The 12516-nt window shown below is 42.6% G+C and overlaps 1 protein-coding gene across 2 annotated transcripts in view; it reads right to left on the bottom strand.

Annotated features, from left to right (window-relative positions):
- Positions 1 to 7977: 7977 nt before the first annotated feature.
- Positions 7978 to 12516, bottom strand: part of SHROOM2 (shroom family member 2) — a 127591-nt gene continuing 123052 nt past the window's right edge. For both annotated transcript variants that reach the window (XM_037377494.1, XM_037377495.1), the window contains one exon: positions 7978 to 10826. In XM_037377494.1, coding sequence (XP_037233391.1) covers positions 10560 to 10826 — 267 coding nt within the window. In that variant the 3' untranslated portion in view covers positions 7978 to 10559. The remainder of the gene's footprint in view (positions 10827 to 12516) is intronic.

The raw sequence follows: 12516 nt of genomic DNA on the forward strand, positions 1-12516 counted from the left end.
TGAGGAAAATACTTACATAAGCACCCTTTCTACCTGTATACCTTTATGGCCATACTAAGTTGTCGTTCAAAACCTGGGAAAGTCAGAGATGAGATAAACAAACAACTCTACCAAACTCAACACAACTCCCATCACAACGTGCTTCACAGCCCAGTGGCCCAGCGGCAGCGGACTCTGCCTGTTTCGCTCATGCCTCTTTCAAACAGGGAGCACAAACAGATGGTCAACACAACGTTAAATGACATCAAAAAGCAGGAGATTTAAAAGATGACAATGTGTTTTCTGAGAGTGCACGATAACTTCATTGCAATTGTTGCCCTGCCGTTGAGGCTCATCCCGTAAACAGGCCACTGGACACCTCCATAGTGTGTCCAGTGTACAACTGGATGTACAACTGTTGCAATAATAAACACTCCAAAGCAAGACAGGCTTTTGAAAGGGTTAAAACTCCTTGTACTTCATTGTGGATGCCTTAGGAAGGGGGAAGAAAGCTTCCAAGTGAGGGGCTTGGGAGCCCTCCAAGTGGGTAAGCTCAGTGCTGCTCTGCAGATGGAGGTGGCCAGCAGTGGTGGGATGGACAGGTCACAGCAGGACCCTCCCCTGACACAACCCGGGGCAGGAGAGCTCCTGTCACAGCATGGCAAAGGGCTCAGTTGTTAACCAGCTTGACTTTTGCTTTTAGAGTGGTTAGCCCTCTCTTTGTCCTGCCAGGTCTGGCTAAGGCTGGGAGCGCGTACCAGCCGGGCTGCCTCTAAAGAGAGGCACCTGCTCCGAGCTTGATGCGCTCCACAGGGAAACACTACACATTATCAGGTACTCCATCCCAAACTACATTCACCCTGTTCATAGCTGCCAGCGGGTGCTGCTTGCTTTATGGTTGATCCCATCTTCTGGGAGGTTCGCTGGCTCCAGAGAACGTGGCAATAGTTTTGTTGTGCTACTGCCATTACGTTGTTGCATTTTTCTGGCTTTGATTTCTCTTCTATCCTGTGAAATCCCAAATAAGCATCCAAAATGCTCAGTTGCTACTATCCTCTGTGTTAATTCTGTTTATGATTTTTCCGTTCCCTGTGGGTGAGATTTAAACATGTTTTAGTCTAAAATTTCAGCGGACTCTGACATCAATATGAGGGACGTTTTACATTGTCCCTCCTAGCAAGAGAGGTGGTGTTCAATGTTCAGTTTAGGTGCTGGAAGCTGGAGAGCCTGTACTTCACCCATATCTGAACTTGCTTCCTTCTAAACAATCTTAAACAGCACGAATATCCCTATCAGTGGTCAAATACTTTAGTGCTTCTGCTATCCAAAGTATGTCAGACATCTTTCGTCCACCATCAACACCACCAGTAGCATCCCTGCTAACACACTAACAACTCTTTTTATCCGTAACTTTTCCTGGAATGCCCTTATAACTGAACTAGAAGGCTCGCAGAACCTTCCTATGAAGAAGTTGACCCTTTTTACTATCGGTCAATTAGAAACAAGTGGGAAATGGAAACGCACAAACTACAGCTGCCCAGATGATCTCCAGCGTGGGTGATTCAAACATTTTCTTCAGAGACCAGCAACCATAGATCCTCTGGAATGGGCTCAGTATTAGTTTTTGAAGCACATTTGAGATGAAAATTATAGACTTAATACAAGGGGGATGATTTCACTGTGATCATGACTCAACAAGGGGCTGATTTAAAAACCAAGAAAATTTATCTTTGGCTCAGCAAGAAATCGATGTTTTTTCCTGGAGATGCAGAACATAAAAGCTTGCATGCACAAAATGAAGGGCTGCTAAAATTAGATGCACTCTTGTGGTTTGGGTAGGCTTCTGGTTATTCCCAGAGACCCAAAGTAGGTCACTCGAAGCTTAACAAAGACATTTCCCTCAGACTTGTTGACATTTTAGAGCTAGTGGAAAAGACCACCTGATGGGAGGATGTTATCAACATGTCACACTTGGGTGTGACAGCTGGGTGCAGGCAGTGTTTCTGCACTGCGAGAGCGTGGCAGTGTCACAACGCCAGGCTTTTTTCGCTTCAATGGAGCTGCCTTAGCAGCTTGTTCTTATCAGCTGTTAGAAGCCACAGGAAAATCAAATTCCCATAAATTTTCATTACAGGGAACAAAAGTAAAAGATCAGTAGAAACCTTTAGCGGGTAACATATCCTGGGGTTTTTAAAGCTTTACAAAGCAACTCCCTGCACAAATCACGGGGCACTATTAAAGAACCACTTTAGGAGAAATATGTGAATCACTCATTGCCCATTAGCTGATCGTGGCTATGACCTCGGCTACAAGATCTTCAGGATCTTTACTGACACCCTAAGAGGGTCTCTGTGCCTTTACCCCCCTCCCTGGTTATTGTCACAGCTGAACAATGACTGTGGTCTTTCAGCTGACCAGCGCCTTACTAAAACCGATGCGGTTGGAAATAGATACAAACGTTCTGGCAAGACAGATCACAAATAAAACAGGATTCTACAGAAAGCAAAATCATTTTTTATGAACTACCTTCTCACCACAAGCAGGGCACCAGTGGGGAACAGAAGATGCGGTTCCGTAAAGAGCTCCAGATGGGGCAAATTTCTTAAAGGTGTGAAGGGCAGCTGCTTTTCAAAAGCATTTTATTGCAGCGACTCTCCCTCAGAGGTAAGACAGCTCTACTTTTTATCCTTGAACTAGTCTGTCATTTACCTGGGCACTGGGGCAAAGAGGTGTCAAACTGCCCCTGCCTCCCCTGAAAGCACTCCATAGCCAGCTTACAAATTACAAGGCAGATTTTTAATTACAAATTACAATCATAGGAGATGAAAGGCCATCGACCCTGTGACGATGTGTGCTCCAGCACACACTGGGGACAGTTTCAAAAAACGGAGGCAACCACCTGGAAGGGGCTGATGAAAAAAGATCAGCTTTATGTTGGCCCAGGGAAATGTTTTTATGGACAGCTAAAGTTGTCAGTACAGGCACACTGGTAGGAGAGTCGCCCATATACGACACATTATCTCAGAAAACATGAAGAAAAACAAAGGCAAACTTAGTAACTAATCAAACTAGTCTAAGGAGGAGTTTGTGCCGATTTAAGTAGGTGCATGTGTGGAGAGTAAAGGCAGAAGTCATCCAAGACGTGCTGCCTGGAGCACTCAAGCCCCATTTGCAAGCTGAGGGCTTGCAAACTTCCACCTATTTTCCTGACCTGTCAGTCTACAAAAGCCACGTGTTATAATTACTTCTGCTCTTTTAACACCCTAGTTATAAAACTGTTGGCAATCTAAATATTTACCAAAGTAGTCACACCTTGGTATGTGACCATGTAATGTAAGAACTGCAAACATGAAAGGTGGATTTATAGTGACTGTAAATTTTTCATTCCATTTCCTGACTTCCAGACGTAACGCCCGACCTTTACACCGCGTACTTCCCCTGCTGCTCCTGACAATAGTACTGTACTCCTGGCACCCTTGAACATTCGCACCCAGTTCTTATTTTCATGTGTCTTTTGTGCTCGCTGGCTCTTGATACGGCTTTCTCCGCTAGAGGAGTCTCATTTTGTATGCGATGCTGGGCAGCACGTACATGGCAATCTTGAAATCCCAGTTTTGATCAGGAAGCGCTCTTCGGTTTTGCTGTTAGGAGGTAGTCTCTCTACTCCCTAATAATTTACATGAGTTTTTTCTCATGTTTTCCAGTTTTTCAACACCGTTGCTTTGAATATGGGTATAGAATTAGACAAAGTATTTTACAAAGTTTAGAAAGTTTTCAGCAGTGTTGCATAGCAAGATACTACTTTCCCCGTGTTTCCCTTCCCTTCCAAGGCACCGTTTCAGCCTTTTACCTAGAGCAGAGTTCATATGAGCTGTTGATTCACTGTGACCCCACAGGTTTTGAGAGTCATTGTTTTCTGGTCTATATGCCATCACCCTGTCCGCGTGATCTCCATCACTTACGCCTTGATAAGTTGCTTTGCATGTCACTGTACAAAATAGTAATTTGTTTGAACACACCCAGACTTACGAGCCTTGCTCTGTACAACTTTCCTCTTCATTGTTTGCCACGTATGTGGGAAGCTGTGACCATTACCACTGTGCCCCTTTTGTAATCATCTTCTTATTTGTGTGGTGGAATTGCCCATCGCATAAAAATGCTGCTCTAAATAACTTCACCTTTGCCAAAGCAGAGTGACAACAGAGTTTATTTACCTACTTCTTTTTTTCCCCGTTGCAGTAAGAATAGGAGGAGAAGCTATTTGTTTACTTCTCGAACTATAAATGCATACAAACACACAGAGGGTTTGGAGAACACAGTAACTCAACAGTTTTGTAAGAATCCCTAGATGTCAAATGCCAGAGGCAGCGCTTCTGTGTTCAAATCCAAAGGATTCAGTATGTGCAGTCATTTGACAAACAGACCTGCAATTAATGCTGCGCACCACAACACCTGGGCTTTTACGATGTAACGCTGAGTCAGGGACCCAAGGCATGGGTCAATCCCACTTTTGATTTCAAGGCGTAAAATAGCTTTGTCTTCCTAGAGAATGAGAAGGAGGTGGGGAGGGGAGAGGTATCTGCATTGAACCAAGCTCTTTCAAGTAACCTGATGTCAGCTTGCCTACCGAGGGAATCGCGGCCAATTAGGCTCCTAATTTAGGCCACCAGCTACATACCTGAATGGTAATCCAGATCTAGCACCCCATACACGCTGAAGAGGGAGAGCTGGACTTCAGTACTGGTACTGGGATCAGTGTCTGCACCCAGGCACCTCAGACTAGAAGAACCACAGAGGAAAGGTGCATCTGCAGTTGTACCCTCAACAGCTTCTGGCACTTGGGCTGCCATTAGGCAGCACTTCTGGCTTGGATTCAGAGCCTGATGTTATAACCTGCATCTGGAGGGTATGTGGGGCACTGGGGAAGACTGCGGGCACCCTTCGCCCTGGACTATTTCTGTTTTCTGATTCACTGATTGCCTACCATGAACTACATAAGTAGTCCTAGGAACAGAAACTCAAGATCCTCCAACTCCCTGTTGATACCCACATGCCACGGCTGAACATTTAGGCCTGCTTTGCTTCTGGCTTTCTACCACGCTTTCCTGGCAGCGCATGATGATGCAGCTTAAGTAGGAACCGGATATTGCTCTGCCCTCCACCAAAAGCCTGGTGGTAAAGCAAGTTCTTCACAGGTGGGAGTTACAGAAGCAAAACCCCAGAGAACAAGCCAGGCCAGTCACTCGGTAGGCGTGCGGTGCTCTGCTGTGCAAGATGGAAAACACCCGTATCTCCCAGGCTGGGCAACTTAGCATCTCAGCACGCCTCGCTAGCTGGGCTGGTTAGAGACTTTAGGATGACTAGAGAGAAAAGGATGACTTCTTCCTCAGTGCTGAGGTGCTTGTTAGTGCCAGGAAGCTGTGCCAGTGTCTCCTGAGCCAAGGAATGGGCATTACCGAGTGCATTTAACAGCATGACAGTCTCCTCCTCACATGGCAAGTCCCGAGATTCTCAAATTCTGAGTGCTTCCCCATAAGCTTAAATTTCAAAGATGCTTTAAGATTTTTTTTTTTTACACTACAGTAATTAAAAAAGCCTGCCTTAGCATATGGAGGCAGTATGGCCTTGCCGTACCATGTACGGAGAAAGAGAAAAGCAGGAAATTCACAGCCCTGATGCACTTTACTGCTAGTTTAGTTTTTCTTCCCTCAGGGCACTGATCCTTCCAGGTTTTCTTAGTTTTCACTTCCTTGAGATCTGTATCACCCCATTATTAATAAAAAGAATTTGACTGCTCCACCCCTTTCAGGTAAGTGTTGGCCACTTCGATCGTAACAGCTTGATTTCCCTTTTTATCTTTGAAGGGACCATACCTGCGTGTGAAATCCGCTGAAGCTGTAGCTCTTGGGAGTGGCTATGAATGCTACTCACAAGACTCATGCTTTTCTATTTAGAAACTGAGACAAATAATCTTATTTTCTATTGCTTACTATTTGTGTGCAATTGCTCATTGTATTTATATTTCTTTGAGGCTGTCAGAAAAGACACAAGCCTAATTTATCAGAAGAGCAGAGTTGGGAAATGAAACAGATGTTGAAACCAAATGCTTGAAACAATCTTCATCAGGAGGATTTTGTTAATTCCTCTCAGGCTTTTGGACTTTACAGCTCTATCAAAACAACATTTTGGTGAAATTCTTGTAACTCTGCATCCACTACCCGGTTTACAGAACGCGCTCTCCCGGAGGAAGCTAGCAAGTGATGCTATCACAAGGAACAGCAGCAAACTAACAACTCTTGGTAAAGCACGGCAGACCACAGCTTTTTCAGAGCTAATACTGCCACCTCTTACGGAAGTTGCTTGGAATGAGTAAGTCTACTTAACATAGCTGCAACTTCGTATGTGCTTGAGAAGAACCTTTCTTTCACTAACTCCATTAAAATATGTGAACATACGTCTCAAATGTTGAGTATTGTCACTTGTGACTTGCAGCATGCAGGCTTCATTTAGATACCATTTTGCTGGAGATTTATGTTACTGAAAATAAGTATCGGTATTTATCTGTATTTTTCAACACCTTGTACATCTTCAGCTCCACTATCACAAATCCATTTGCTTTAATGAAAATCTCTCCTGTGTTGCAACAGGCAATCATGAATAGCAAAACAAAGTATTTCAATAAATCTGGATATGTGGTGGGAATCTGGCTGTTCTCCAGTGATACTGTTGTGTTTAAGGTTAACAACTCACACCTAGCAAGCAGGAGATGCACAAATTCCTCATCCTGCTTCATCCCAGAAAAGGCAGCAGAAAGCACGAGTAGTCCAGGTATTGTCAGTATCCCACCCATGGCAGCAGCCGGCACCAGGCAAGGTTTTCAAAGAAGGAGCAGGCAACAGGTAGTGACAGTTAGTGGGTAAGTTTCTTGTTAACCTTACCAGTTAGCAGTTTATTGCATCCAGCAGAATGAGAGGAAGTGAGAATTCGGTTTATAGCAACAGACTCCGCCAATACTCACACGTTTGGCAGTAGCGGAAGGCACAGGCTAGTCACTAGGCCATCTCCTCCTGCCAAATTTAGGAGACTGCCTCCAAGACAGATATCAAAGAACATAAAAATGAAGCCATTGTGAGGATTTTTAACAAAGCAGAAAACAAAAAAAACCCAAAACCATTTTACTTGTTCTCAGGAAAAACTCCACTGCTTTGACCAAAACATAGCTCAGCCTAAGATAAACAACAGCCTATGTGCCCACGTGGTTACAACCAAGAAAAAGGTCCTAATCGTAGCCCTTATCCTGTGGTCTGAAGTAGCTTGCCACCTTTTCCCAGATAGCTTCTACGATAAAGACCTTCACAGACAAGTAATTTCCAGGATGATTTATCAAGCTATAAAACATTACCTGTGGTCACCTCTACTACCAATTTGTGCACACTTGACAGTGTTTCCCAATAAGGCAGAAGATTCTGCAGTTAATCTGAGAACCCCCACTAAACTGAAACGAAACAGTTTCTGTGGAAGTCTGTTAAGAAACTGAAAGCTCACGGTGATCTGTTCTTGCAAAAAGTCTTGAGAGCCACTAACTTTAGACACTTCCATATGAAGTATCATTCTAAACATGGGATGAAGCCAAAACAGTATTCTTGCCCAAGCAGACAAATCTCCTTCCCTTGCAGACAGTCCGTAAGTAGTGAGAGACTGATTCATTTTATCCACCTCGTAACACATCTTCCCTTCTGCCCTCTCATACCCACACATTTAAAATAATAAACAGACATAAACACACTTCTGGTACTTCCTTGCACTGGGAACTTGAGAGTGATCCATTGGCCAACATGTTAAATAACCTGTCAAAAGACGGCAAGCTACTTCAGACCTCAAGGTGACCAGCCCGGCCTTTAAAAAGCTATAGGCACTGTTGATGGGCACCACAAGACGGCTAGCACTGTACAGACAAACAGTAGGCTTTGACAGTTAAAATCGCACAAAAAAACTAACTCTACATTGAAATATACAGTTTATTTTCTCAAAGTCAAGCAATACCATTTATCAGTAGGTAAGTGTAAGTGTCAGGCAGGAAAACTGTACATTTTCACTCAGGGCTGCAGGATCCAAACAGTTGGAGAAACACTGTGGAAATCTTTCACTATACAAAGAGATCTAGAATTGAGAACAACATAGGGTGAAGAAACAGCCATCCCCGGGATGTCAAAGGCATAACATTAGCACCATATTTTTTTCAAAAAGCAACAGTATAGCTATTTACAGATTTACATATAACATTGGGAGGCAACCATCTTCAGGTTCCCAGGGTAAGAGATTTCAAGTTTTAAAAAAGGAAAGGAGAGAATGGTGTCTACACAACTGTTCTGTGAAAAGGATAATATATATAGCTTTCACAATATTGCTACCTTTATCAGAAAGATCTAAATCAAAGTACTGTATACAAACACATTGTAATTATATTATTATTCACATTTCACATACACATTTCAGAGTAACCACAATATTTAAAAATTTTAAAATGCCACAGATAAAACAATGCACACTCTTCTCCAAGCTAAAAGACAAGCAAAATTTATTTGGGAATTGTTTAGTTTTGGATTTGTTATGGTTAAGGAGTAAGTTTAAGGACAAAGAGATCACTCGTCCTAGGAACATAGCAGCATATAACTGTGAGATGCCCGAAGACTACAATTCTGATCTAGGAGGAAGAAACTAAGGTCAGCTGTAGGTCTTGTGAAATGATAGCTCCATTTGACCTCAACTGATATACATCAACATAATTCCATTAAAGATTTGGTCCAGGTATACAAAGTAGTGCACTGTAAGGGGGGCAACAGTCCTTTTTAATGTTTGCACCTGTCTGTAAAGGAACTGGTTCCAGAAGATTCTTGCTCCCCGGTTCCCCAGCTCGCAAGGAATTTGCTAATCAGCACCTCTCTGGTTCTCTCCCCACTGAAGAGAGGATTCAGGTAAGAAGGACAGAACACCTATTGTGAATGCAGCCGCTGCAGGAACAGTGGGAAGAATTTTCTCTCTCTTTCCGACGCTTAACTACATGTATTTTCAACCTGCTTAGCTACAGACTGGCATTCACATCAGCCTTGAAAATGGCTTCTTGTTGGGCAACCTGTTTGCCTATGGAGAGATAAATGTCTTCCTTAGTACAATGTAAATGGCATATACACAAAGTCATACAAGACTTTCCTTTGCCTGCAAAACTTTATCTTAGGATAGAACTTGACATTTAGGTACTACAGAATTTCCGTAGGTATTTGAGCAAGTTAGTGTAACCTACCGCTGTGCTAAACCAGGAGTTAGCACTGTTTTTTAGAGCTATGGGAAATCATCTGGTATAAGTCAGTGGCAGTATTAAGAGAACACAACCAGTAATCTGATACTGTGAACTAGCATCTTCTCATTCATCATTTTGCAATGGAACAACCAAGCAAACAAACCCCACTTATGTTCACAGTTACCAAGCAGAGTTGCTCCGAGTAATGCACAGTATTTACATGGCAGAAGTGTTTATATTGCATTTGGTAGTCTGAGGAAGTGGAAAGAATGTACAGCATTATGTAGGTCAACTTCAATATAACTTATCTGTCTCTATAAAACCATCACAATGTTGAGCATTCAGAAGAAAAGTAGTACTGTCCTTAGCCTACATTTATTTTCACAAAGTGTAGCAGGTTTGGGGGAAGAAGAATAAAAAACATGCACAAAAAGCACAAGAAAGAGCAAATGAGCCTTCTAAATAATTTAGATAGATGAGAAATGTTTTGAACAAAATCAGCACAGTTCTTCCAGCCTGTTTCTTAAATCAACTTGATGAAGAAAAACACTTGCATTGCAGTAAGAGGATGTATAAATATGTCTTGCAAAATAATTTTTTAAAAATCTTCAGCAAGGTAGCCATTATGTGATTTGCAAGCTGGTTTAAGAAGTGTTTAACTGTGATTTTAAAGTTAATTTCTGCAAGGCGAAAGTGCCATCCTATATACAGTATTACAAAGAAAGTGTCTGATGCCACAGGATCAGAGTGACACTACATTTCAGCAATCTGAATATATTAGCTACAAGATGCACAAGATTCCCCTATTTAATGTGTCTTTAAAAAAAATAAAAAGCCACTAAATTTAGAGTTTCTAAATTTGTGTGCATTCATAAATTGCTGTTGGGTTTCCCAGCAGTCTGTACAGCATCTGAACATAAAGAAAGTATACATAAAACCTATTCTAAAAAACATTACTGTTTGCATGCACAACAGCCACAAACTTTCAACTTACTGAGCAGAAATGTTAAAAGTCTATCCTTTTCTGTGGAGCTTTCTGTAAATTAAGCAATGAGAAACAGCTGTAGAGTCCAGCAATAAAAATGTGTTCTAAAAAATTAAATACATCATCCCAAAAAAATGAAAGAGAGCATTATTGCTGTTGTGAGAGCTATTTTTCTCTTGTGCACTTGTTTCTCTACCGTCCACTCAGACAAGCCAAGATACTAATTTGTGTACTTGGAAACTCCCTCATCCCTTCCTTCTTTCCCATTTTTCACATCCTTGGTCAAACTCAGTCCTCTTATTTGAGCCGTTCAGGTTGGAGGCTATCAGTCAGACACTTCAGCTGCTCTTCCCCCAGCTTGATCTTGTCCTCCAGCTCGCGCTGCTCAATGATGAGGGCCGACTTCATTTTTACAAAGTGCTCGTAGTCTGCTAAGTTCTCCTCACTTAAGTAGTTTGCCAAAATGTCAAAAACAATGCGCTCTCGACGATCCAGGTTCTCCTTCAGTTCCTTTGCATCTTCGTGTTGCTGGGTCAGCAGCTTCTGCTTCTCTACCAATGTCCGCTTAGGAGAAAAGAAAAACAGTTAAAAATGTGCAGTGTTAGCCAGGCTGGGACAACACCTTCAGTGTTTAAGGGTCAAATCTGTTCTCTCTGCAAAGACAAAGAATTTCCCAAATATTTAGAGAGGTGGAATAAGACTGCTCCTTAAAGTTTATTCTAATAAGTATTTTTGTAGACTACAAAGTCAAGTCTTTTCAAGATGGAAGTAAGAAACAAAGAGACCAGCAAGCTTTAACAGACCGATCTGCCAGAGTCACTCACTCACCCTGTGCTGCCTCTTCTAGAGACAGCACAAAGCTCAGAGCATGAAACACCTTCAGGCTTGTGCTCTCAGTGTACTTAAAATACACAGCCTAGATTAACTCAGGATTCAAGACAGCTATGGAAGACAAGTCACAGCAATCCCACATTACTGGAAGAAACACAGTTTCATCTTCCTTTGAGCTTACGCCAAGGAAAAAACCCCACTGCAAGTTGCAAGCAGAACTATCTGCTGCAAAGAGATGGAAGTACCCTAGCAGACAAGCCCAAACTCCGGAGTGTGGCTAGATTGCTCCCCAGGGCAGCATTTCAGCTTGTGTGTACAATGAGCAGCAGCGGAAGAATTGGACAGAATTAGATGAACACAAGAGGGCATATATCAACCAGATGGCAGCTCAGTTGTAGAGTTACCCACATAACCTAGGGATGAAATAGCTCTGTTCTTCTATTTGCGATCATTGTCAACAGACGCAAGAACAATCAAATGTTTAGTCCTTCATAACAATTCCTGACATTTAGGTTGTATGGTTTCTTCTTACCAAGCCTACGGTATGACTTTAACATGATCGTGAGTAACCTAACGGTTTCAGGAAAGTAAACACTGCTTCCGTTACGAACTTTACCTGACACCTTAGTACCTCTGCCCCTGTGGAGGTTTAAGGAATACCCAAGAGAAGTGGGATGCAGAATAACTCTTGAATTTGCTTTTACTTCTGCCAAAGACAACTGACACCTGAAAGCCTGTTTTGAAGGGTAAAGCGAAACACACTGTAGCAGGATCAAGACACCATTCTTGAGGAGGTTCTCTGAGCAACGGGTAAATGGCTCACCACGCCTACAGACATAAATGATGTCAGATGTCTTCTCTGACTGTCTTCAACCAACCAAAGCCATGCAGGGTGCAGATGTTTTTTCTGCGGTTAGCATTGCTCTGAAGCTCTAGCCAAACAGAGCCCACCTGAAGCTCCTCTGACAGAACCATCTTTGACTTTCTATTATGAGTTTTTCTCAAGAATTATTCACTACTTTGAACCACAGCCATATGAAGAGGAACTCCTTCCATGTATTTGACTTTTCAGCATCCAGTTCCTAAACTACTATCCCTAGTACTTGTCCCTAGTCTTGCAATAACAGATCTTGTGGGTCTAGGCACCTGATCACATCTGTTCACTTGGTTCAGTGCTTTGTGGTTCTCAACACACTGGCTTTGATTGTAATTAATGAGAAGACACTGGTCTCACTGTGTGGAAGGAAGGGGGCTGGTACCTGTCTCAGATGAAGCCCCTTTCAGAAGCTAAAGCTGAAATATCTGATACTGTTTCTTGCAGCAGAAGAGACCTATGACAGAGCATCTAATAGTCAGAATATTAATTCCACAGTAATTCTTTGCCTGCTGACAGACTATTTAGAGAGTTGCTGAGCTGTTGGTG

This window comes from Falco rusticolus, chromosome 2, assembly GCF_015220075.1.
Source record: "Falco rusticolus isolate bFalRus1 chromosome 2, bFalRus1.pri, whole genome shotgun sequence".
Lineage (NCBI taxonomy): Eukaryota > Metazoa > Chordata > Aves > Falconiformes > Falconidae > Falco > Falco rusticolus.